The 27,678-nt window shown below is 50.6% G+C and overlaps 2 protein-coding genes across 2 annotated transcripts; one reads left to right on the forward strand and one right to left on the reverse strand.

Annotated features, from left to right (window-relative positions):
• Positions 1 to 5,523: 5,523 nt before the first annotated feature.
• LOC100909196 (sodium-coupled monocarboxylate transporter 2) lies at positions 5,524 to 27,678 on the reverse strand. Its single transcript, XM_018641725.1, has 10 exons — positions 27,328 to 27,678; positions 15,481 to 15,672; positions 8,152 to 8,220; positions 7,885 to 8,004; positions 7,542 to 7,693; positions 6,825 to 7,300; positions 6,514 to 6,668; positions 6,236 to 6,411; positions 5,830 to 6,055; positions 5,524 to 5,727 (listed from the first exon to the last, which is right to left on the reverse strand). Exons 1-10 carry the CDS (start codon positions 27,478 to 27,480, stop codon positions 5,524 to 5,526), a joined length of 1,923 nt encoding a protein of 640 aa, XP_018497241.1. The 5' UTR covers positions 27,481 to 27,678.
• On the forward strand, positions 8,967 to 13,487 carry LOC100904304 (protein transport protein Sec61 subunit gamma). Its single transcript, XM_003738497.2, has 3 exons — positions 8,967 to 9,141; positions 10,468 to 10,682; positions 13,309 to 13,487. Exons 1-3 carry the CDS (start codon positions 9,007 to 9,009, stop codon positions 13,322 to 13,324), a joined length of 366 nt encoding a protein of 121 aa, XP_003738545.1. The 5' UTR covers positions 8,967 to 9,006; the 3' UTR covers positions 13,325 to 13,487.

Raw genomic sequence — 27,678 nt, forward strand, 5'->3', positions numbered from 1 at the left:
GCGGCTTAGGCTACGAAAGTTGTTGCACCGTCCATGTCGAATTCCCGTCCAGACGAAGAGCCGCATCGAGCTCCCCGTCTCCTATCTCGAATATTTCCCCTTCCCCCGAGTATACTCTGGAAGCTGGGGATGCTCCGCCAGAAAATTGAAATTCTGATTGTGTTTCAGGTGCGAACAATTCTAACGGTAACATGTCGGGTCCCCATCACGGCCACTGCGGTGGGAACTCAGGGCAGAGTAATCGACGAAGCAATGACAATCACAGCCGGAATTCGCCAGACAGTCACAAGTGAGTTCGGCACTGTCGTCTCTTGAAATTCACATGAAAATACAACACAGCCTACAGACAGCACATCCGATCCCATCGTTATGGGAACGCCATTTATCGGGAACCGTCGATCTTTCGCAAGCCGTCGGTCCTCCGTGAGCCTCTCCGACTTGGTCGAGGGAGGCGGGAGCAAAACTTGTGCTGGAGTCCGATCTCCAGTTCCCCTGTGAAACCATCCGTCCGATTCTTCCATTTCCGCTTCTATCACATTCTGGAATCGAAAACAATCTCTAGATGCGGTTTCCATCATCATTTGAGCCTCAGTCGCGAAAATTACATGAACACTTGGTGGACACAGATATCTCCAAAGGATTTCTCATTCAGTCTTGGGGTAAACGCTTCCAGCGGTGCACGGGAAGCGTTGCTCCGTGGAACTTAATTCATCAGAATGCTCGTGATTCTCGATCTTCCATCCTCCGCTGTGAACATAAGAGGCGGAACTCTCGTCCCCTATATCCGTGGCATGGGCATGGTGATACCGCGTTCTGATTGTCAGGATCTAGCTCAGGACGCCGCACACTCTATAGATAGGGTTAGACGTAGATGTGTGTGTCTCGCTAGCATAAGGATCTTGCCTACGTCTAAATAGATCTTCTACCCGTAGCGATCGCTGTGGAGGAAGCAATCAGAGATACCGGGATCACGGCAATCGGGACAACCGTGAGATGAACGGACGACATCACAGCTCTTACCACGGGAGCCGGAGCAGTGGCGGAGGCGGCGATGGAGGCAACCACCACTACCGCAATCGAGAATCTCCACCTGTTCCCCCGGTGCAGGTGACGTTCGACAGTCCGAACCATCGGGAAATCGTGGACTTTTTCCAGCAGAACTTTGACGGCATAAGCGCACCCGTAGTTTACCAGCCACCTGCCCCCGCTGCGGCGCAGGCGGGGGTCTAGGACGAAGTCGGCGGTGGTGATACTCATTCAACAGAACAATTCAACCGTGAACGAATCCAAATAGGGCGCCATGATAAGAGATTGCCACTACAACCGCGAGAACAGCAGCAACAAAACCTGCAACAACAGCAACATCGTCAGTTTCTACAGTGTCAGCAGCGACCAGTACAACAACAACAGCAACAACAACAACAAGCTCATTATCGGCATCAGCAAAGGGATTTCCGGAATCATTCGCTAGATCAGCGACGGCAACAGCCGCCGCAAGAGCAGATGATTCACGGAGTTCAACGGTCGGTGTCTCAACCACAGCGAAAAGTTCAGCATCAGCATCGGCTACCGCAATCCGAATCGCTTCTCTACGGGATTTTCCCGAGGGAAGATTCTCGCGACTCTTTCGTCGAGAGAGAATTCATGTTGAATCGGAGTTCAAAAGACCAAACTTCTGCTCTCAATGAAAACTCACAGCGCAAATTGAAATCTGAGATGAAGGCGACGGATGAAATTCTTCCTGCTCTCGCCACGTACCTATCCCCGTCCGCTAGACCGGGTTCTCCAGAAGTTTTTTCTGGAGCCCATGGTTCGAGCTTTTCGACGCCAGGATTCACTGATGAGCATCTCTCCCGTGACTCAGCGTCGATACCGTGTGGTTTTGATTCATCCGCCGATCCGTGTGGAACTTCTCCAAAAGAAACGTCAAACTTGAAAGTTGACAACCGACTCGAAATTTCCGAATTATCAGCATCCTTGCCCCTTTCGAAGCTCGACTCTCCCTCACCTGTGACGCCTCCGGTCCTCGTCAACGGCTGGATTTCGGATTCGGGCGAACTGTCCGGAGAACACCAGTGTCGCGAAAATCGATTCGAATCTGAAAGAATGATCTCCGAAGAGACAATCCGAAACTCCAAGGCGATTTCCAACTGTTCCAGCACGGATTCCGAACCTTTGCTCGATATGCCCGGGGCGGTCGGAGATTCAATTCAGACCCGAGCGGCCCCTACGGAACGAGGAGGGCGAGAAGCGGTTCGCACCCTCTCTGACCAGTCTCGAGATTCCTCAGAAAAATCAACATATTCAGCTCCGAAGAAAGATTCGCCGGATCTGGGCGCTGCAGTACCGCTTCGAGAACTGGTCCCGAATCGGGCAAATAGTAAAACGTTATTGGGACACGGTACGCTCCCGATCGAGGGGTCAATCTCAGATATCTCTTCGACTGAGCCGCCTCCCTTTTGTTGCTCGGATCGGCTGGATGATCCTTTGTCCATTCCGACCAGGAATCTCCAGATTGTTGGATCGGACGGTGCGAGAGACGCGGAACTCCTGGAGCTGCCGCCGACAGAGTCAAGCGCTGCCGTCTCGAACGATAGTTATAGTTTTTTACTGCGTGGGAGGAATTCGATTGAAGCATCAAAAAATCCGCCAGAAGTTCACACAGTCGTTGACCCGGCACAGACGGAACCGCCCAACGCGGAAGCCACTCCGTCTTGCGAAACACTGTCAATCACATCGGAATCATCGATCGGGTCAGAAACGGCACTGCGCGCGCATACTTCTCGATCGTGTGGAACCTCGAAATCGTCATCGACGCTCGAGGCACGAATACCGGAATCAATAGAATCACCTCGGAAGACAGGTTCAGCGCTCGGTCCACAGCTGCAAGCTCGTTCAAGGGAAGTCTCAGAAGAAGTGGATCAAGAGAATTCGAGCAGTACCGAGTGTGGTCTTAGCTTTCACGATCAGAATTCGATTAGAAAACGCTTGCCTTTGCATAATCCAACCGATGATCCTTCTGGTACCGAGAACGAGCTGGCTGAGTACAGAGCCATGAGAAAATTAGATGACGAGCGCTCCAGCGACATACAGCGATGTACAGTATTTATTACAGTGATGGCGCTGATTACCCTTCTGATTTCAGTGATTAGCGTCTATTTTTGTTTTCATCTCCGGCTGTATATTTGACCGTTATCGAAGGCGTCCCAATTCCTCCATCGAGGCACTCGATGACGATTGCTCCCTCTCGACAGTTGCAGTCGTTCGAGAGTTGCAAGTAAATCGAGGAGTCTGTGTGAGGTTCACAATAAGAGTTAGATGTGAGTAGAGTTCGAAATGATTCGACTGACTGCGGAGAGGATTGGGAGTATCATACAGAGTAATCTTATTCGAAGGAAATTTGGGTAAACGCGAGCCCTCTTAGTTGTAACCTCGCGAAATAATTCAATCTGAGAAAAAAAGCGATGGCCACGATGGAAACAATGAGCATTTTCTGTTCTTCCCCTTCATCTATGGCTCCCTGTATCTCTCTGTTCTGTATTTGATTCAATACGATTGTTTCATTCAATCCATCTCTTATAAATGTTGTTATTTTTGATTTTGATAAGTTGGTTTTCTTTCGCTCCTTTCTCTTCGATAGCTCATATCAGATTGCAGTAGGCAGTCGAAACAGGTCCTTGGGGTGGAGCGCTGTCCCCCTGATTCTCCTGATGATTTGAAGTAGGTGCCAAGTGCTGAAGTTTCGGTGACACACTGCAGCCTCTGCTGCGAGCAGGGCGGCGAAGGAGCTGGAAATTAGTGAAAGAGGAACGAGAGCGCCGCATTGAGCTGAGACCGGATTTTCCGACGACTCCCATCGAATCCCCACATCCCCCTCTACCCCGCGGAGAGATGAACCATCCACCCATCGGTTAAACGATCATTCCGCTGAGCGCGTGTGTCGAGCGAGTTATCCAACAGTGAGGTTCAAGAGCTGATGATGATAATTCCGTGGAGACCCACCGCCGTAAGGTTTCCAAATTCAGGATTATATAAATACTTATACATATAGATAAAATTGAGAGCGACATACATATATATGCGGAGAGCGCCTACTTTTTACATACGACTCTGCTGCGAAAGGGCTGCTCTATCAATCAACTCAGTTCTGAGCATGAATCGCTTTAGAGATCGCCGAATGGTATCGTCAACATCGTGCCATTGCTGCTAAGACAGGTTACTTCGTGAGCCACGCCTTCCACGACAAGTTATATCGTACGCCATCGCCGGGTCTGTACAAGCAGTACGGAAAGGCGACCGTAGATTTGCCGACGCTGTGAAACACAACCGGAATTTTATTGAATGTTTCCTTCTCTTCCGAGTGAATGAAATTGTTTTCTTGACTTGCTCGACTTGTTTTCCTTTCTCTTCTCCGGAACCGATAGCCTGAATTATTCAGCTCTTCAATCGACGCTTTCATCATCCCATCCTCGAGATGGGATCCCGGCACGAATGTTCCGCTTCCGTCGTCGATAGAGGAGGCCGACGTTTCTGTCCGGGAGTTTAGCACCGATATACTTAGAGCCTGGCAGTCCAGATGAATTCTTCAGGATCCGGAAGATCAGAGGAGTGATCGATGAAGCTCGGCGGAGGGAGCTGCTAGGTGAGAGATGCTCGAAAGGACGATTCTGGAGGCTCGAAAAGTCGTCACACCATATTGGACGGGATTCTGGAAGTGCTCCCGGTTTCGATATCCGCCATGACATTCAGTCGTCCCAAGTGTCCCTCTCAAAGGGTCTGGTTGTCTCTTCTCCACTCCGGGCCATCCGCTGCAATCTTCATAATTCGGAGGTTCTGCGACAATTCGGTGTGGCGTCAAACTTTGTGACTGGACAAGATAATTGATGAAGCGGTGAAAGGAATACTCATTCGTTTATTTCTAGTATCATCATCTCCAATGATCTCAATCCTATCAATCGTCTTTCATTCCATCGACCCTCCCGAGACTTCAACATGTAAAAGTTCTGTACATATCATTTTAATTTAGGTGGACATTGCATCGACTTCAAAGCGGCGTATGAATCCAGTCAGACATACGAGGAACGAGGAGCTTCCATCGTGAGTAAGATTTGAATCGATGGGATTGCTAGTCTCGTGAAATGATCAGCAGTCGGTGCATTCCGCAGACGCCGCTTCCATGGATGGAATACGAATCCTTGGAATCCAGAAAAATAGCTCCCGACCAAGGAAGCTGCTCCGCAATTCTCGAGGTAGCGGCTTAAGGCCGGACTCGAAGACCCAGCGAGCCCGCTGATCGGTTGATTGATTGATTTGTATGATGTCGCAATATTTACAGAAACATGGTGAGCCTTTTCCAACTGGACTGATTCAAAGCCTCCTGATCCCCTCGAGGTTGAAGATCCCAATATTTTCGGGCTGTGCGTATTCTGCCGATAGGCTTGGTGTCAGAACTTGTTCATAGCGGCTTTTTAGTGGTTTTCTCTCAGCCGGGATATAATGTGACCGAAACAAATCTCATCAAGTTCAGACGTAGGTTATCGTCGCCGGGTCAGCTCTCGCGATAATTGTTGCTCCGTTTGCATAGTTCTTGGCAGTTTCCTCCGGTGAAGGCCGATCAGAGTTCGTGGTTGACGAGGCTAACGACCTTGTCAATGTCGAATCGAGAGTATTCGTGGATTGCATCCCCGCGCTTGACCGCAGCGTGGCTGTGCCGTCTTGTAGAGTCGACTGCGAAGAGGAAAGAAATCAGGTTAAACATCCGAAGTAGGATACTAAATCGAGGGAATCGTCACCGTATAACAGGATTGTTCTGATCGATTATTTTCTTACTTTATAAATCGTCGAAATCATGTTTTCGACCTTGGTATTCAAGCTCTTCTCGGCTTCGAGTCGTTTTAACCAATTGCGGTAATACAATCGCAAGGCCGGCGACACGAGTCGAGGATCGACTTTCGCAGACTGTTTCAAGCCTTGAACGACCGTGAAGAGGACGCCCAGGCCGAACGTCAGGGCGAAACTTATGACGGGAATCCACAAGTAGGAAATGGTGTAGATACTGCAAATATGTAGGTTAATAGTCGCGGAATCGCTCGGCGACGGGTTCTTCTTCAGCTCGAGAAATCGTTCGAGTTCGTCACGCGAACAACATGTACGTAGACAGAAAGAACCCGACCGGAAGTGAGTCAAAACAACGCTTGTTCTTAGTTTTATCATGACGATTCTGTTGATTAAATACCTTGATGGAGGTCTGGCGTGACCACCGATCGGCACAGACACGGTGTAGTTATATGACGAGAAACACTCTTTCACCGACGTGAATTGAGAATAGTGCGTCGGCTTCGGAATCAGAATCGAACCGATTGCTATCCACAGCGACACGGCCGTTCCAATCACCGTGGACGTCAGTGCCGCCTGAAACCACAACAGTCGATTAGACACCACCGTGAAAGTTACCACAATTCTTATCGATGTGCCGGTAATGATATTGATACTCGACGTCATGGGAGCGCTTACCCTCCCACCACACCATGGGAAGAGTACTCCGAGGAAGAATAGACCCCCTACGGCGCCGGTGAAGGATCCGCCGGTGGCGATACTTGCTTGCACGATCGAGCGCAAGTACGACGCGAAGAATGCGACCACGATCGTCAGTAGGCCGAAGAAGGTTGCTTGGGAAGAAATGGAGCCTCAATAAATTAAGTAGTCGTCGCTGTTCTAGAATTTGATTTTTTACTCGAATTCGCAGAAATGAGAACTTCATCCATGAAAATAGAGGACTCTGTTGGGAGAGTGAGATTCTGTCCGGGCGTGTTCTAAAGTCTCACCGATGGCTTTAGTCAGTCGCATGATGGACAAGTTGGTCATCCTTTTCCCGAGCGTCGGTGCCATGAAGTCTTCCCAAACAACGGCTGACAGCGCATTGTAACCGGACGACATCGTGCTCAGCGATCCCGAATATGCCGCCGAAACGAACAATCCCGCCAGACCGGGATAGTCGGAGAACCTTTGCAGGACATAATGCGGCATCAGCTCGTCGTATTTTCGCAGGAGACCCACTTTGATGGGATCGCACGTCCTGTACTCCACAAACAAGACCAAACCGCAAATGCAAGCGACAGTGAGGATAGACGCCACGCCTATCATGTTCGAGTAAATAGAGACGCGTGACCTCGCCTTCGTCTTCACGGAGCAATATCTCTGAACCATGGTCTGATTGCAGCCGTAATTTATGGCCCACACCACAGTCCAGCCGATGAACACGCTCCACACTGTGAAGGTTCGTTGAAAATCCAATCGAAAGCTGTAAATTCGAGCGAAAAACGTGAGTTCATGACCTTCGCTGTACTTCGGGTGGAAACCCGACCGGAATCGGACGATGCGAGAGAGCAGACTGAAGTACGTTGCAGCATTTGAGATTGTTCCTTGTCAACTCGGAGAGTCAGAAAGGAGATCTCGCCCCCGACCAGGAGGGCGACGGCGGATGCGAAAATCGCGGCGAGGGATATATGTTGGAAACCGATTCGATCGACAATGAAACTCACTCGAATTCCATGAGACCGTATCGCTTTGATTCGTTGAAGATGTTTGCTAGGCCTCCCCTGTCAAGGATCCCCGTGAGAAAGACCATCATGAATCCAGACAGCATTAGGAGCATCTGGAGAACATCCGTCCAGACGACGGCTTTTATTCCACCCTGGAAACGTAATTAACGCAATTAACATACTTGTCCTCTCGCTCAGCAACCCCACTCGAGTCTCGGGGTCGCGAGTGAGTCCGGTCTCTATTTTTTTCACGCCAGCCATACTGACGGCGTTCCTTATCAGATCTATCAAGAATGTATTCGATCGAAGACAAGAGATACACTAGAATGAGAGGATCACTCACAAGTGACGTGTAGAGAGTACAGACAATCCCGTTAATAATGATCGAGAGCCACACCGGCAAACCTGTCACCGAGCCGAGAGTCAACGACGGTCCGTAGAGAACGACGCCCAAGTAGATGCACTGATGGAGAAAACCAAAATTCAAAATTGAGGGGAGTTCCTCCATGACGCGGGATGTCATTTTTCCAGTTCGTCATGGAAAGATAGAACGATCCAGGTGGGCGGTCGAGGAGAGAACGCACTAAGAGAATAGGAATAGAGAACCAACCTGATTGATGATGTACAGCAGAGAGGCAAGTTTCCGCAAAATTTTCGAATCGAATCGCTGCTCCAGATACTGCAATACGAACGAGGGAAGTGAACGAGGGAACGAGTAACGAACGAGGGAAGTGAATCAGAGAGAACACGGAATCCGTTGGATGGACGTTTCCCTATCCAGGGAATGGTTTTCCTCCATCGAAGTATCTCGAGAGATTTCTCGCGATTTTTCCAGCAGCTCCGCTCAAGAACTATTTGTTCGCCAGAGCTCTATGGCTATGGGTGAACCCCGTGCGTCTCTGCTTGAGGCAAGAGCCTGGTGGATTCATGAACCCCACAAAGGGAACGTCTCGGAATCTATCCGCTTCGACCTTGACGACGAATAAAACCACAAGAAGGTGGTTCATCAGGATCACAAAGCTCCCACCTGACGGTGCCGCTATCATTCATTACACAACTCTCCCTATTCCCTAATCAGGCGGTGGATGCTCGGATAAGCATCGATCGATGGCGAGGTGCTATTCCCCGAAAACTGGTTCCTGCCGCGAAATTGACTAGCAGATGTATTTCTGCGTTTTCTCCGCGTTTCGTGTTTTCCTTTTCTTCAAGCTATCCAGCACTTCTTTCTCCCATGAATCCCTGCTGATGTCTGTTCATATCCAATGGGCCGATCGAGTGCATTCATGCACCCAACGACTAGACTGGTTCGGCACCTGATCGAGCAGTGGGAGATCGAGATCTCATCTCTTAACACAGGTATCGTGTCCTACTTCCAGGACGAGACGATCCAGCAAGCCTCTCATTTTTCCTCTTTTTCTTTTCGCTGTATCAGCGCGTCCGATGTATTTCTAGCGCACAGCGCTGAATGTTCGGCTCTTTATTCGTCGAATCGTCACCGAAAGCAGCCACCGAAATGACCAAACAAATTGTGACTAACTACGTCAACAAGCTACTGCACGTTCTGCAGAGCGTTTCTCTCTACTCACGAAGTTTCTTGAAGGTAAGCTAATTCTGCTCTGTAACCGCTATCGACTCGCTTTACGACAACGAGAGGGAGTGCATCAGAATAGCCTTCCCTCGGAACAGACCGATGAATCGGTAAACGGTCGCGAGCGCAAAATTCTCATAGGGAGAAAACTGGGTTAAAATGTCGGATTTTCGGCGTCAAACCGGGACGAACCAATTCACAAAGCAAACATGATCGTTCTGCTGACACGAGAGCTGCGAAATCTTGCCTGCCGGTCACCATGATCCATACACGCTCAAGCGCCCGGACGCATACGGGGAACCGGAAATTCAGTGAGCACCAGCGAAGCAAGGCTCACCATCCTCTGAGGGACATTCGCCGAGTTCCCAAATGAGCGGGAAATTCCGCGTGAGCCTGCGGGAATATTTTTCCCTCGCAGCGGGCGATGATCTGGTCAATCATGAGTCGGACACGTGGATATCCCATCGGACTCGCGGTCGAGCTCCTTCGCGGAGGAAGATGTCGTCGATTACGAAGAGCGCTCTCGGCGTGGACCTTATCGCGGATTACAATAATTAGCGGAGTCGGCATTCGAGCAGCTGGCTGAAAAGAGCATGTCGTGCGAGACAGTGGCCACGGCTCAGGGACCCCGGCGGGGGGGGGGCGTGTATACGAAGTCGAACAGAAGCCGAAATAGAAAAAAATGGAAACGCTCAGACTGAGTTGTCAGGACACGACGGCCGTTTGTGAACCACGTTCTCGTCAACGTCATCCGAATGCGGCGGCCATCGCGCGTCGGTTTGTCGACTCTCTGAGAAAGCGATCGACGCGAACTGAGCGACCGGCGACAGCGAGAAACGAGACGTATAGATGTGCCAACGGGGCTTAAGCCAGCCGGAATATTGACAAACGCGATTTGTAGATTTCCCTCCGCCGTCTCCCGCCGTCTACGACCAGACTGGGCGTAGCTGCTCATCTTTTCGAGCCATGCCGAGCGGGATTCGAGCCAGAAATGTCATTCCTGACTTTTCCTCGGTCGCCTCATAATCCGGGTCTCTGTCGCCCCGTTTCTTACGGAAGCATGCATATCAACATTTCTCATTCGAGCGCTAACCTCTCGGAAAGCTGTCGAAGTACTCGTCTGCTGAAGAGGTTAAGTCGTTTTCAGCGTTTTCAAGACCTCTTCAGCTTCCAGAGGACCCTCTCGAAGCTGCGTGTCTACGGTGGAACCCAATCCCGATAAATTATTAGGATTAGGAGATAATCATCCTTGTATAATCTAAATTGGAGCAATAATTTTTCTGGTACAAATGATAACGTTCGAAGGCGGTCACTGAATTTCGCGATTTGTTTTCTCAGGCCCACCCGCAACTGGAAGCTCTGGTCGACACTCATATCACGAAACCAACGTATACTTTGTTCAAGTCGAGCTACCGGTTCATGATCAGATGCTCCAAACCCTCGAAGAAAGAGTACAGGAAAATGGCCGCGTCCACTTTGACTGGCTTCGCGATTATGGGTTTCATCGGCTTCGCTGTCAAGCTTGTCCACATACCTATCAACAACATCCTGGTGTAAGTACTACCTACACCGCTTTGAAAATTTGCGATCGCTTCGTCTTCGTGTTCCTCGTTAGACTCTACAACCGGTCAGTCGGTCGCGAGTCGAGTTTCCAGTGTTTGCCGTGATCCCGACTGCGGGCATTCCTTACGTTTGCAGCCGTGCGCTAACTCGATCGCTTGCTGAGCAGTGCAGGTACTCACTACTCATGAAGCTACCTCCGGACCACTCCCTGTCACTTCCGCGTGTAATGAAGGCCGCCCTCCTTCACGTCTTTTGGGCTGAAGCCCACGGATAGCAAAAAATGCTCATTCGAGGAAAAAAGCCGCGTCTAGAGCTGTCTGAATCAGAGCGAACTCTCGCATTCGGAAGTTCGCTCACGACGCCTAGCGCGGGCGGTGATCATTATCCTGCATCCTCGGGGTTCGAGCTCCCATTCTCCTCTCCGCAGTTGACGTCGATATCGACTGCGATCAGGACTTCTCGGGCGTCCGCCGACCGCTACCGTACGTTTAAGGTCGCTCGAGATTCCTTATCGAAGGTTTGGAGCTTCCAGAAGGAGCCTTTGCGGGCATGCTCCTTGGGGCATCGCGCACCGATCATTCTCCAAACACGTTCTACGTCGACGCGACGACGCGGCGCCGGCGGGAGGAGCTCGCAGCGGAGACCTCGCACGCCAAGTCGACTCATGTGCTCGGAGTGCCGACGTTCTGTTCTGCCCATTACTCACGATCAGCGCGGTCCTCTTGCTGAATAAGAATTTCACTCTCCGGACTTCCCCAAGTGGCCCGTTATCGTGAAAAGCACCCCGGAAGCCTGCATTCTATAGTGTCGAAAAAAGCGCCCGCTCGTTGCCGAAGACAAAACTCGGCACCTGACCCAGAAGGTCTTGGGACGACCCCCCCCTCGCGTATGATTACTTCGCGACTCGGTCAGTCAACCTCTTCGGGATCCTCAAGGTCCACTATTGACACCTATCCTCGATCACGCCCTATCAGAAAAAGCTCCGCGTTCATGAGACACCAGCGAGCCGAAAAGCCTGGGGGAGCTCACGCGCGAGAGCTCGGGGACCACACGCGAACTTTCCAAGAGCAAAAGTTCACAGAGGTATTCCGACGGGAAGCGCGATCCGTTGTACCAGTATACGGTTTCTATAATTTTCTGCCTCGGTGTGCCTGAGTGTATGGAGTCGCGTGACTCTGGAAATCACGAATTCGTATTGGCTCCGATCGAGAAAAACGTTGGTCGGCCTTGGCTCGAGCAAACACAGCCCGCTGAGTAAAGACCGAAGATCACTCGGCTGGTGACTCGTTTGAATATGCTGCCAGCGTATGAGAGCCGATGGAATTCCGACGAGGAAAACTTCATTCTGGTTCGATCAGCATGTTGGCGCAATTGTTCACGCACAATTACTCGGACGCCGCTTCCAGCACTAGACGCAGAAAAAGGCCAGGCATGAATGATTTTCGGGACAGCCAACTACGAAGCTGAGTGAGGGACACTCGTCCGTCGGAGGGTGGAAACCAGAGCGCCGCGACACTGCGATAAACTCGATTAGAAGACGGAAGATTCAAAGAATGCTGTCTGAATCCGGCCTTCTAACACGAACTTCTCGCTGCAGGAGATAACGAATTTGTCCTGCTCGAGAAAGCCCGGCACTTATCGTTGAGGAGAGGAAAAGAAAACAAATCAATGAGCTTCGGATAAAGAATCGACCGCGTCGATAATTATTGACAGCTCCCTACCTCTCGCGATAACGCAACACCCAACCGACGCTTTCGATATAATATCATATTCACGTGGACGATTGAGTGACTGGGCGTGAACCAATCATACCTCAATGGCTACCGTCGCAGAGCAGCGATCATTCGAGGCGGCTGAATCGGGAAAACTATCATGTCCATTTTTTGAAAACCGAACGTGTGGTTACAGAATGATTTACTAATCGAATGAGGTGCGATGCTTCGCATGTTGAGATAAATTTCGCACCGACATCCATTCGGAGCTCGATCATCCCTCAGATTCCTCGGTACATGAAGTTCCTTGCCTGAGAGCTCGGGAGAAATCGGAAGTGGATGGTGTTATTATCCCTTTTGTACATCGCCTTCGAGTCTCAACATTGGCCCCCTAGCACACGGATAACGGTACACAGTGTCTCCGAATATTCTTCCGAAGTGAGTTTTTTCTCGGATATTCGGATCATCATCCGATGGGACCGTTTCGAAGGTACGGAATCGCATGCCCGGAATGACTTATCGAGAGCAACCTGAGAAAGATTGACACGGCATGAATATATCCAGCGTAAATCACCTGTGTCCGCGGATTCCCTTTCCGGCGATGACCTACTCGCCCACAGTGTCGTTTGTCAAAGCTTTTCCCCCCTATGTATGAAGAGTGTCGAATATAAGATTATGCAGATTACTTCCCGTGAGCGAGCAAACTGGAATGACTTTTCGGCTATTCCGAACGAGAGGCATCTCAAAGAATTTTCGGCGGGAGCGACTCGCATAACGACGCTATTTCTCTGAAGAGTTGAATTGACGTCGAATACATGTGCGAGCGAAAATGAATTGCGCCGGGATTCCTATCGACAGCGCTCAAACAAACATTTCGATCATTCTCCGTCTTGTCTCGTTGCAGAGGACCCAAACGCTAACGCTCGACCGACAGCGCGAGACGACTGCAGAAGCGATTTAGAGAGCATGTCCCGACCATGGAGAGGAAAGTCCTACGACTTTTTGTGTGTGACATGATATGATAGGTTTCTGCGTGTAACTCCGATGCAAAGCATCAAGAATAAAGGCCAATCCAGAAAGTTATCGACGACACGATAATTTGGGTCAAGAGGGAGACGTCCGGATACTGATTGCCGCCAATCCGTTCTGCTGCACAGGAAAACATCCCCGAAAATAAAGACGAAATATAAGAACGAGCTCTGCAGCAATGGAACAATTCATGAAGCGGAGCCCGATTTTCCGGAAACGGTATGGAAGCGTACAGGGGTACGGGGCCGGCGTCAAAAGCATCAAGGAGACAGAAGGTCTAGCCTTTCCTCCCTATGCGGCGGCAGGTCCCAGATTTCGAGTCATGAACGGCGACCACGACGAATCGGTGACATTCACGTATTCCGTGCGAGTGTCTTTTTCGTCGCCGAACTCATCATTGGTGATGGCAAGGAACCTCATCTTTCGGATGATTCTCGGAGCCCGCGTCGAACTTCATGCTTCGAACGAATCAATGCCGCGGACAGAATAAAAGCGCTACAAGGACGTTTTTCGGGACTTGATCCCTGAACACCATTCAGGACAGAATTTCTCACTTATAGGGGAAGTTTCCGAGCACTGTGCCTCGGAAATTGAGGACGAGCGTTCTTCGATGCCCGTCGCCGACGCGAACGTCGGTACGAAACCAAGCTGTAACGACACGTCTCGGGACTCGGAACTTTGCTCTCTGATATTCCTAAGAACCTGAGAGAAACTCGTATTTCTAGTGTACCTGAATCGGAAGCTGCCGCAATCAGGATTTCCGCCTGAAGAATGCAGAACTGAAGACCCGCGTCGTTTCGGCCAGGCTGCGGAGCGATAATTCTTTCAACGCCGAAAACGTCGCTCGGGCACGATAGTCGGATAAATACTTATATACGGCCAGAGTCATAATTGCCGCCACGGGAACATGAATTCGAGTATGTGACCAACAACTCCGGGCACGGCACAGTAGTAAGCGTTCGTGAAACTTTCCGCGGAGCTGCGATTGGAGTGCCGTTGCTAATGAAACTCGGGCAGAACTCCGTCGGACAGCACAGTGACTAGCTGATAAATCATATTAGACACAGAAGCAGCCGGTCATTCATGGCATGATTTTGTTGACCACCCAGAAATGGATGCCGTCGCCGGAGCGTCGCTGAGATGGGAGGGAGAGAAAATAAATCGAATGGAAACAACTCGAATTCGTGATCCCACCGAAGAACAATGCGTAATCCATGCCGATCGAGTCAGGAAGTTCGCACCGGGAGCGGAAATTGTGCCTCAAGGATGGAATTTATCAACCTCTCGGCTGCGTTCGACTGGGGGAACTAACGTGATTCTGATTGCGAATCTACGAGGCTTGGTGAAGAATCTCGACCTTTCCTTGAGGATTTCCCCAATGACTGAGCTTTTCGTGGCTCCCGATGCAGCCGATTCTGACCTGGACTTGCAGGATCGGGTCAGACTCCTGATAGCGCTGGGGCGGAATTCGGTCAGCAATGTCTCCGTCCGGAATTCGGAATCAAGTTTTTTTGTTCTCTGAGAATGCCACACACCGGAAAACGTCATTTCTCCGCCTGGACGATTCTCTTACTCCTGACGAACACCTCGCCCGTGGTGTTTCTGCCCATCTGTCGACCAGACACGATATTCGTTTTTACCGATAGACTTTTTTTGCTTTTTTCCCTGTAAATCAGCACTCCAGCATTGACTGTCCATCTATTCCTTAATGACAGTCCACGTTTTCCCATCCTATCTCTTGGACATGCCATCCGTGGAGAAATCGTGCGCGAGTCGAACATGGGAGGACCACCTCTGATGGAAGCTCTATTCCTAGCTCCCGTCACAACGCAGTAACCCCCTCGATTCTTCCGGAGCGCACCAGATCTGAACTGTTCCGCGGATCAATTGATGTAAGGAAAAACAAAGGATTTCGGGAAATCGCAATTCACTTCCCTCCTGTTTAGCACAAATCTGTAGGACCCGTGCTCAGTCCTCCCGTAGGTACCAGAGCGAAAACTATCAACTGAGGTCGATCGAACGGAGTTCTGTTTGCAGAGCCACTCACCGCGTTGATCGATACGGAATCCATCTCGTAGAAAATCGGCATGAAGAATTCGGCAGCGATGAAAACTCCAACCACGGCACCGGCTGCGACGAGCACGTACTGGAAGCCGAAGACGAATATCTCCGCCGGAAACCCAAGGAAGGCAATAGCCGACAAAAAGGTTGCCATCATGGACATCGTCACTGGGAACACCTGAAACGAATCAATTGTGTATGTAGTTCGAATGGTTGTTCGGAAGCATTCAGCCAATGGGTTGTCTTCTAACCTCGAGGCTAGAATAACCTCCGGGCTTTGGAACGGGACCCATATCCGCGCTTCGTTCGGATCGGAAATCCAACTGGGTTCCTACAGATTCGAATCTCGGTACCGTGCGAATGATTTGGTTCGGAATCCTGCTGGGCTGGGTTGAGAGGAAAAACAAAACCATCGGGCTAAATCCACGAGGACGCGCGGGAAAGCTCTTGAGCAAACAAGAACAGAACATCTCTTGATGTCGAATTGTGGGATTTCTTTGTTTCCCACCCAGAACGTATCTGAATAATCCGTCCACCGACACCTCGAACTCCTTCGCGGTTCTAGATCGCCGAGATTCACTCAAGCGACGTTGTTCGTGTGACTGGCTCACTGGCTCCACGTTCTTGCACGGGAGTTCACTTGTCAGCTAATAGATATTTTTTCTCGCTTTTTCAATTTCGACATCGCGGTGGGAAACACCCCGCCAAGGGTCGTCGTTGTTCGCTCGAAACGCATCGGGGAAGCAGAAATACGGTAGTTGGTAGACGACCAGGGGACAAGGCGAAAACATCCCGATACGGTGGGGATATTCCGCGCGAGAGGAAGTCGTAATCGACAAAGAAAGAAAGAGCATATTTCCTCGAAGAGTGCCATCAAATAGATGCTCAATGGAAACCTTATTCTCCTGCCGAAGCTGCGAAAATCTCAATGCTGTCGATATCGCCCATCTTTATCAGAACTGCGCTTCCAGAGAGGATTGGCCCATTCTCGTGCGAAAAACATTCGATATCTTTGGTTCCATCTTCCCATACGGAGCGGCGTGTGGCCGAGCATACCCACGTAAGATGCTTTCCACAGCTTTTTTCCTGAGAGGGGAGAAGAAAATCTCGCAGTGACACCGAAGACGGGGATGGCGACAACGGCGACGCGACGTCGATGGCTCGGAGAGTTACCGTAAACGAAAGAGGTCAGCGTCATTAGTAGCCTAAATATCCGACAAGGTATCCGATTTTTCTCTCAAATGTTGAACGGCCCAGAGTGGCTGAGTCGCCGTACGCGCCGATGGATTGTACGGTTACGGACAACTGTCGGACGCGTTCAAATATGGGAAGGAATTCCAGGGTAGATGTACCTAAAAACAGACGGTTCGCCTTTGTTCCAGTCCCAGGAGAGCCAGGCCCAGAGGAATCACGAGAGAGCAAACCTCAATCACGATCGGGAATATTATAGTCCGATGCGCGATCGATTCTCAGCAGAATAATTGGCACCAGACCCAACGGTAATCGGCGAAAAACCGATCAGGTACGCAAAGTCGCCGATCCGAGTCCAGCGTACCCGCCTGGAGACAGAAGTAGTTTCTTGAAGCGCTTACTATCATTCCCTTGATTTGTTGCCAAGGAACGGTACAGGGTTTTTTTTCACGTCCAAAATATTCTCCAAAATATTCGGTATCAGGGCACGAGACGATTGCTTTCAGCTAGAAATCGACCCATTGGTGAAAAAGGATGACAGGACGTCGCAAGTCTTGTGCAGCATGGTCCTATGCCTCAAAAAACTTTCTCTACATTTTAACGACGATCCTCTACTCCAATGAAGACCAACAACGCCTCGACGGGCGTGATCGAGGGCACTTGCGCTCAACATCTTCGATTCTGGCTCCGAGCCATCGAAGACCGACATCAGACCACTTCCAGGTACCGTTAACGGGTGTACCCAATATTCAACGCGAGGGAAAGGGAGGAAAAACATTTGAAACACTTCGCCCGACTCACGACTACGCAAATGCAATTAGGATTCTCCGAAACGATGTGTCTTTCTTCTGGGGAACTATTTTCCGCAAATCTCCCTCCCGAAAACCGTCGGACCTACTACGCATGATACGTATCGAAATCTGGTTTCCGTTCGAATTTTCCCATCGGGAGAAGTTCCATAATCCATCCAATACGGATCAGGGAGCATAACAGGACACAGGGCGAAAAATTCGATCGACGGAGAATTATATGGTAGGAAACATTAAATCGATCGTACAAGCGCACGTCGATCGCATCTCCGAAAGAAGGGGGAGACCGACCGGGAGGAGGCGAAACCATGCCCGCAAAAGTCATTGCTTGAATAGCGCCGTGCTTCTAATCTTTTTTTCAGGTTGTCGAATGTGAACCCTGGGGTCTTCATGATGTGCTTGAAGATTATTTTCGATGACGACGACGACGGCGGCGGCCGCAATGCAGTGTTCTTACCGAAGGCGACAGACGTTGAACGGTGCCAGGCGGCAAGCAATCGGCCAGCCAGTCAGTCAAACCATCCGTCCGTCAGCGAGTCAGCCGCGGGTACTGTATGGCGCCGATTCATTGTGCGGATTGACGTCAGCTTGCAAACGTAAAAATCGTCGTTCGGAGCCCTACCCGCAACGGGTCGGTACCGTAGGGTCTCCAGGAGGTGTTCCGGCCAGCTGTAGCTCCCTCCCGTACGCGACGCCGTACCGAGGTGTGTTTGAGTTGTTTGGATGTTGTAGCCGTGAACCGTAATCTTTGTTTGCGCCGAATGAATCCATTCGATGATGGCAGGAAACCGGCGGTGACGCGGGTCTTGTGTAAATTGCACGAGCTATGGATCCGCTTTGAACGATTGTCAGCAACCTTCCGATTTCGAGATCGGCGGAACATCCCCTCAGGGGAATTCCCCCTCCCGATTCCCGGAATTCCATCTGATCGAAACTTTCGGCCGGTCCCGATTTCCTTTGCGAGAAGGCCAGCACAGCGGAAGGGTTTCGCTGTGGAACTTGACAATTTTTCCCATGGCGGCACTTTATTCTTTACTTTCCGGATGATCCCATAATGAGACAATAATTCTTGTCTGCGGGCACCGTTTGGCTCGAGAGAAGAGCAATTAAAGGTCGCGGGTCAGCAGCGAAGATGCGCCGCAAATGTGCCTTGGTCTGAATTTGACCAGATATAACGTCTTTCGGGATTGAAAGAATTTTTTCTCTCATCGTCCCATGTGTCGGTCGTCATCCCGAGTGTTCTAATGGCTCTTGGATTCGCTATTGTGTTATGAAAATGTTTCTTTCGCTTTTGACATCACTAAAACCATCCTTGTGATGCTCGACCAGCCAGTGCAAGATGGTTTTTGAGATAAGCGCTTCCGTCGACGCGGGAGCTCGCAGGAATAGATGATATTCCCCAATGTTTGTCGGAAGTCCCGCAATTCGTTTCGATGTCACCGCTCCCCACTGCTTTGAACTCCAAGCGATTTCAAACTCCCACTTCATCTTCAATTTTCGGGGAGTCTAGAGGTGCCCCATTCATTACGTCGGCGGGACCCATCTACACAGCGTGGGTGGGTTGGCTTTTTTTTCGACATAGGATATCTCTGGTTGTGTCGGAAGAAATCGCAGATGTCAGGGCAGCTCCTCCGCTTGAAGTCTCTTAGTTGGATAGTTTTCAATACCGTCCCCAGGCTCATCGTCGGTTCCGGCGGTCTCGGCCGACCATCAGACCAAGGATCACGAAAGTGATATGTTCTAAACACTCGATGGACCGGACGGCGACACGATTAGATTCGCCTACGGGACTAAGTAAGCTTGCTTGTCGCTAATTCTTCACCGAGGAAGAAGAAGTGCGTCAATTTAAATTCCCGTGTGATAAGTGGTGCCTGAGCGTTTAGTCGGAACCAGAGCCTCTGAAGGATGAATGGTGACTTGGTGACCAGAAATAACGAGGAGAGCTTCTGAGCTGCGTCAGTCGGGTGACGGAGGGAGGGCCGCTTGTTTATTCAAAGCCGACGGGAGACTCATCAAAATCGGTGTGTTTCGACGATGATAATTCTCCTCGTCTGTCATTGGTTTCTGGATCATCAATAATAATGGCCCCGTGACCGCCGAAGAACCGCGCACGACGTTATGTACATCTCGTATTTTTCTCCCCCCGGGACTTCTCCTCCCGGCGGACGAGAGTGTCCAAATACAGCCAAACATTTGCATTCGACGAGAATTTTCGTCTCCTCCGGTGCTCGCGAGCGAGTTTCGGACCTGTTTGAAGAACGCGCGAAAAGAGAACGTATGATCGTCATCCGATGGATCATGTTGGGATCAGTATTCGCGTAATGACACGCCGTTAAGATTTGTGTCCATCGCGCTTCGCCGAATCAAGGTCAGACCTCCTTTCCTCGACGAGTTTCAAAGGTTGCGGTAGACTGCGGTGTCCGCCTGTGTCCCTCATCATACGTCGGCTCGCCAAGCATCCAGAGGAATTATACTCAGAGAATGCTGCGGGTCCCTCACGAAGAGACAGAGTGGGATCGACGATGTAAGAGGAAGAGCACGGTTCTCGAGGCTGCCTGGCCATCACCTCGGTCCGAGAATTTCTCCCAGACCACGAGATTTCTCCCCACCCTATCTCTGACGTCGACAATCACTTGAGAAGTTTCAGCTGTTTCGACGATCGACTGCGGGGATGATTCTGACAATACGTAGCAAATATATCAGTGATCCGCTCTCGTTCGATTCCCCGTCCCGATTCAAATCTTCTCCATGAGCTGCCGGGAGATCGCTTCCGTGCTGATATTGGCGACCGCGATCATCCCGGAGGGTTCTCGGTTCCAGCTGGCGGCTGATTCTGAACGAGTTGTAGCCCGGAGCCTGAATCGCGCGAGTGACGCCCGGCGCTCTTCCTTCCCGAAATTCTTCTGGCACTCCGGACGGTCGGCTTGCTGGCTCGTCTGTTCGCTTCTGCCTTTGGACGGGTGCACGACGAACGCCGTATTTCGTCAGGTTGGAATGGCGGCGACGACGAAGACGTAAACGTTAGCGACGGCAAGATTCCTGAACGGTCGACCGGCGTCGGAGGCGGAATTTTTCTTTAAAATACCGTGTGTGCTGTGCCCAACGACGGCGACGCTCGGCACGGACACTCACAGAACGGAAGCGTCAGCTGATGAGATCATCGTGAGGATTTCTCCCGTTCCCCGAGGGTACCTTCGAGCGTCGCTCCATCACGAAGTGACGAGTTTTCTTTCCAGGGTCTTTGCACCTCGCTTCCGCGTTGAATTCACCTGACACATGACAGAATCCACAATAGAAATCAGTCGATCAATCGATCATTCGGTCCATCAACAATTCGAAGAAGCCTCCGATCGAGAGGACTGTGAAGGATGGATAAACATCAGTGTTAAAGAAACCGGTTGAGATGAGGAAGTTGAAAAACTGCGCAGAGACTGCAGCCCCCACGAGGACGAACAATGAGAGAAACCGCTGTCGCGCCAGAGGCGATCGAAGATCGTCCGCCTTCTCGACCAGACGTAGCCAGTCGAAGCGAAAAGTCTCTTCCATGACAATTGTCAAGACGCAATGAAGTGAAGAGCCGTACACCTGGAACATGGGATGCTCCCGTTTCATTGATGCTGAATCGTTCTCGCTTCCTCCGTTTCGTCTCCATGCTGTTCTGTGAATGATGTCACGGTGGCCAGGACGGAATTTTCAATGAGGCGAACGATATTGGTTGCAGAAAATACGGGACAGAACGTTTCTGTAATGAGCCGCACCTCTTCATCCCCAGCACTTCCACCTGCTATTGAAACCTCCGATGAATCGAGGCGACGGCGAGCGCTTTGCTTGCGTACAGACGGCGAAAGTCCATTGATTGTTTTTTACAGTAACTGAAATTATAGCTCTTCGGGAAGATGAGGGAAAATAATGAGACCAACTAACAGAAGCCTGCATTCCATTTCCGATGACGACCATCAAAGAGCGATTTGCCGTGAGTATGAGATGCCGTTTGTATCGCTCGCGCTCGACGCGCAACGAATTTCAGCGAGATGAAATGCCCGGCAAGAAGTGATACGGCGCTCTCTTCTTCTTATGATCAATCAAATCCTCCAACCAACACCATTCAACTGTTCCGAGCGATTCAGACGACCATCATAAAGGAGTGGAAGGAGAAGAAGAAGAAGTAGACGAAGACCACGACCGACGACGGCGAGAAATTGTGGCAGAAACGATACACAATTTCCGAGTTGTAATTCATCCCAAGGATCTCCCGAGTGTGTTCAACTCGGTCGCTTCGTCGCAGGCTCCGGTGGCAACGTGGTGTCGGACGCCTTTCGGCTCGGAATCAGGTGGTCGCCTTCAAGAAGTGAAACGCTCTATTGTATTTGATCTGAACGTTTCCTCGGCTCGGCGTGAACCGTTTAACACGTATACGGTCGGCCGCTCGAAATTCAAGGGACGCTCCATCGTGTAGCATTCGTAGGGTCATCCTAAAAGTCGCCGTAAGTTGCGCAGGAATATTTCCCGGGGCGACTTTTACGCGCCTCTATTAAAAGAAAACAGCGATTCGCAACGGATTCCTGGAGCGATGTTCTAGCAGAAAAAAGGATCAGAAGTCACAGAGCGAGCTCGCGCAGAAATATGTCTTCGGATTTTTGGGAATGGTTCGGTGATCGCAGGGGGACACTTCTCTAATACAACCGATTGGCGAAGTGGATTCAGGGAGGAAATCGAAGATTATAATTTCTGATGATATTAAGAGCAAAGATGCGCCTTCTATTTCCTCAAATAACGCGGAGATATCACTAGTCGGAGCGACAGCTGAACGCGGATTAAGCGATTAGATGAAGTATGGTGGTTGACCTACAGCATTATTATCGAGGATTAGAGTATTGCGGCAAGATGACGCTCCGGCTTCACGGGAACGTAGTCTAACCTGGCCACACGCATTTTTTATATTGATCGCTCCGAACGTTTGCCGTGTTTGTTTAGAATATGCAAGGTTGCATCAAGCCTACGGAGCCTGCTCTTTGCTGAAACTATCCTGGGCACACGACCGCTCGCTAGTACCAATTAAAACTCTGTCAGGGCTGACGCGAAAAAGCGATCTGTAGATTCATTTACGGGAGAGAATATCCAGTCGATATCGAAAAGTCTCATGATTCTTCCTCGGGGAAGCAACCGGGGGAGGAGATGGTTCCCGAGAATCTTAAAGCGTCAATCCCTCCAGAAACTCGATACATCGTTCTTAGAGCTGGGGATCGAATACGCGGTCACCGAAGTGGGAGGCTTCTGTTTTATTCGAAACTTCTGTGTCGGCGGTCTTTGTGTGAGGCACAAAAATGTGTCTCGTCAATCGAAAACCAAATACTCGCTCCGACCCCGACTCCCGTCAGAGTCGGAATTTCATTTCAATCACATTGAGTAGGGTAGCATCCAGTGATTTCTGAGAGGAAGCTGGTGGTTTCATCAGAAACAATACCTGCAGCTCTTTCGGGCAGAACCCTTCATTTTCGACAGAAGCACGATCTCTTGCTTCAGCTAGACAGATAGTGACCGTGTAGGGGAGCTCCATTCGGAACGCCGGCTGCTCTCGGGAAACCACTATGAGAATTTTGGGGCTCCGTCGCTCGAGAACCCCTACAGAAATCTTTTCGGATGAAGTCGCAGACCACTCTGTATCCACTGGAGGCCGGCTCTCATTTCATCATCAGAGATGATGAAATTCAAAATTCCATGAGGTTCCCATGCCGGTTAAAAGACCGCGCGATCGTATGAGCGTTCCTCCAGCCGCAATCGGGCAGGCGAACGGCCGGTGGACTAACTGGCTTGCCTTGTGACCCCGACGCGGCGTCCAAGTCGGCGAGTGAAAATGTCGACAATTATACGCTGACACATTTCTTCATCAGATTTAGCGAGAAAACGAGTCATCCTGTCCAAGAGAGTCTATTCTTGCCGCTACTTTTCCTTAACCAGTTCGTTCGTCCCAATCAAAATGAGTTGATCTCTTGCAGAACAAAACGATATGTGCACCATTTTCGACGGTATTTCTCTTTTCGTGGATAAATCAATACCGGCGGCAATTCACCCCCTTGACTCGCTGTCCCGATTGCAAATCATTAGCTGGCTCGCTCGCACAGATCATCTCGCTGCTCTGATCGGGGCAGATCTGCAATTCGTGGCTCAGGCTGTCGGGCATCGGTATCGCTTGCGAGTGGCGAACGATATTCCGCAGGTGACTGACGAGAGGCTCCTCGGAGATCTTCACTTGGGCACCTACTGGGCGAGGCTTCTCCCTCCGCGTGATCGTTGTTCTCCAGCTTATCACTCCTGTAATCAGCGTGTCTCGAACGCGACCATGTGGATGCACTCCGATTTTGTCTCGCGTCTGAATTAAATACGCGTGAGCGCTATCGCGCAGCTATTTTCCCTCCGCAATGTTTATAGCCCGTTGCTGTAACGAGTGCTTGGCTCCGTGGAGCACCAAGGGCTAGAGCGACGTTCCCGCGGTGCCAAACGTCATCGATTGGCAGTTTCGAGCTGGGAAGTATTCGTGATTCCAAGTTTAGATTTTTGTTTCTATCGATGTTCCGTGTTTTTATGACCCTTGTCGACACACTCCAACGAATTCCTTACCTACGCACATAATTTCACAGACGGAATTCGATCGGAATCTGGACATTGTCTGATGTTCCGGTGCTATCGACGGAGTTCTAGGTGGTTAGACTGCATGTCTTCTCTGTGAAGGTCTCGGGAGATTCTTCGGAGGACTAACGATGATCGAAAGTGAGGCTGGATCGGCTTGATTCAGAAGGGCTCGACGAAATTCGTTCTGGACCACACCGGGGAAGTCAGATATCACCACCGCGGAACTTATCAGACGACGGGAGTCCCCTCCATCTTCAGATCGTGAGGCTTCCCGGTCGATACCATCACCGTGAAATTCCTCCCGCGACTTCGGGCGTCACATTCGCTCTCATTCAGTCAATATAGTCCTCAGCGTCGTAGCCCTTATCGAGTTCCTTCGAATGTCCGGAGACGAATCGATTTTGAATGCCGAAGAGATACTGCGACGGGATGACTCTTCTCTTGATGCGCCCGACGGAGTGCAAGGCCACGAAAGAAAGCAATGAGGGCGGACAGCTGATCGGCCAAATACCCCACTCATTTTTGTGGAGTGTCAAACTACCATTACGATCGTGGAGACGATGATTGCGATGAAGATATTGATTGAGCCGAAGCACCGGATACGACTCATTCTGTGATTGCGGTGATCGAAGGGATTGACGCTGCCTAAACGACCATCGACGTCGTCCAGCTTGACACTTCTGCCCCGCCCACTCGGACAGAAGCCGAAGAACCCTGATCTCAGATCATTATCCATCGTTCATCATAGTTGCACCGTCGTCGTCATGATCGGGAGGGAAATTGAAAATTGATGGAAATTCAGCGGCAAGATTCACAACGTCGGGAAAATGTCTGAGATCGGAGCTACTCGATTCTTCATGGAAACGCGGAAGGTTGTGAACGTCAGAAGTGATAATTGATAGTTAATTTTAGTCAGGGGGTCTATGAATTCGCATGGATGCTATTCATAACTAATTGATCGATCAATGACCCGATACTCTCAGAACACGCGGGTGAATTCGGGAACGGATGAAAAGAATTCCTGAGGAGATTATTTTTTCGAAGGATATTCCACTGCCCCAATGTCGCGGCGAAGGTACACGCATTTGTTCTCGACAGACCTCAGTGTTCGTGCTCTTTCTTTTATCGTCGGGTTTATTGTCGCTCTTGCCTTTTGTGCGGGTGCGCTTGTTTTAGCGCGTATGTGTATTTGTTTCATACACAAGCCCCTGTGGCGGGCAGTGAGGGGCGATGCGTCGGGATCGTGCAAAAAGTGTGTCTGGCTGCAGTGCCGAAGTTGACGCCCAAAAACCTTCGACTTCGATCGTTGCTGCTACTCTTGTATTGGCGTTGCTTGCATTCCACCGATGATGATGACTTTGTTGTTGTTGATGGCGATGGCGGCGGCAGCGTTTTGGTTTTCGGTGGTGGAGGATTCTTCAGGAAAAATCAAGCGTTTCCGTGGCTGAAATTGCTGCTTAGAGGTCAAGTTTCGACCTCACCCTTAACGTCCCTCATAGAGCGACACCCCGGCTGTCGAAGGCGGATAGTAGGCGGCGAGAGCATTCGATAATCTGAGACCCAATGAATCGACCTCTCACCTCCCATTCGGTCTCGACGAAAGCACGCCTCTGGGTTCCGAGATCCGTGGAGTTAGTCGGAGCCTAGTCCGGACCGAGTGATCGAGCTGCCTTCCATAGACAGTGATAACGCAAGATTTATGATATAGCCAGGCGACCGCAGAAGATGCAGCATCGGCAGAGCTGGGATTGGCTGTGTTTGTTAGGGAGTCTAATTATTGTCATTTGTCAGGGGAAGAGAGCTACTTCATTCGAATGGTCCGATGTGTAATAATGTGGCTGATTTCACTTCGTTGACGTTCCCGCGGCTTCGGCTCTCGTGGAAAGATGAAGCAGCCCCGTTCCCTCTCGAGAGACATTCCTGACGTCTATTTCTATGGCCTTGTTCTGACTCTGTGTGCTCTCGTATCAAGAATCTGTCCGGCTATTGGTACACGATTCCAAAACCCGAGATTATCTCTCAATGCATCAATCGGTATGATGAGAGAATTATCCCGCTCTTCCGTAGCACATCTATCCATTTATCCGTCGTTCCGTGGACCCGATAAAACTACCTGACCGAAGACCGATTGTTTCTCTGTGGTGTTCTTCCAATCAATGAATGCCAACAAACAAGGTAATAATGCCGTCGACGCCCAGCCTTGTGCATTTCGAAATTTGTATTCACTCTCGATTTTCTCTTCGGAAGGAAGCAATCAGAACGACCGGTGATCCGGGTACGATCTTTGCGACGGGGTAACTACAGGGGGGTGTATTCGCAGCGATTTCCGCGTTAAGAAAACAGCGTGCACGCGCCTCTGCTCACGACAAGTAGTGAGTAAATGCTCGATCTAACTCTCCGAAGTGCATTACCGTGGTCGCGCCAGGGTTCCCACTCGCAACGGTCTCTGACTCCGAAAATAAGTTCCCCTCATCTATTCCGTCAGAAAGCGTCGCGTGAGAGGCTGCATCAAATTAAACGTGTATTCGAGCGGCGAGCGGGGTGAGAGTAATCCCTGATCTCTCAATCTTCGGTGAAAGATGAGGCGATCATGATCCGTTATCCTCGGAAGTGAGTTCTGTTTGCGGCTCTCAACGAATGAAGTGCCGATCAATCAACTCGGGAGGCGAGACACATTCGCGCGGACAGGTCGCGGGAAGGTCGGCCGGATTCTCAGCTCCGATATATCCCCACGGCCACAGCTGAGCTCCGATGACATCCCAGGTCATTACGCCTCGCTCACGAGCCGGCCATCATCGTCTTTCCAAATCTATATCTCCCTGTGATATTCTGATGGATGCTAAAGAATGTGCTCTTCTGTTTCGTGAGGGCCCGGAGCCCCATCTTGAGAAGTCTCCGAAAGTTAGATTCCATCAGATCCTTGCAAGCAGCAGCGATTTCCCTCGGAAATCAATCGGGGTGATCGCCGGTGCTGCACCACAAGGGGGCCACCTGTGACCAGGAGGCCCCCTCTGGGAGAGAACGGTATCCGACGGGTGAGATTTTCTAGGAATGGATGGAACACCTGATTGGCTAATGACCATTCCGTCGTCGCGGCTCCCGAGTTCTAGGCTCGACCACAGAACTCCGGTTTTCCCCGCTGAATCCTGGCGCTTGAGCAGGATTCCCTATTCAGGTGAGTTGGGGATCCCCTCCCGGCTTACCTGAAGCTTCCTGTTGCCGACGAGGAACTCCTTGCTGCACAAACTTTTCCGACCCTTGTAGGCGAAGAATGCGCCTATCGCTGCCGACAGGACGAGCACCAACACCAGGACCATGTAGTCGGCCGTGGTGAAGCTTCCCCGCGGTCCCAACATCTTTCCGTGAGGGTCGGAGCTGTGCTCCAATGGACAGACGGGCGCACGGGAAAATGAAGGAGAAAATCTTCTCTCACACAAGCATACGATCCAGAGGTCGTTCCGTGATCCGATCACAAAATCCGGGGCTTGAAAATCGGGATCGCGATTCACAACGTCATGACTCGAAGCACACGCACACGTCTGATTGGGAGAACT

The sequence above is a fragment of the Galendromus occidentalis genome, unplaced genomic scaffold, assembly GCF_000255335.2.
Source record: "Galendromus occidentalis unplaced genomic scaffold, Mocc_1.1 scf7180000076006, whole genome shotgun sequence".
In the NCBI taxonomy this organism is placed as follows: Eukaryota; Metazoa; Arthropoda; class Arachnida; order Mesostigmata; family Phytoseiidae; genus Galendromus; species Galendromus occidentalis.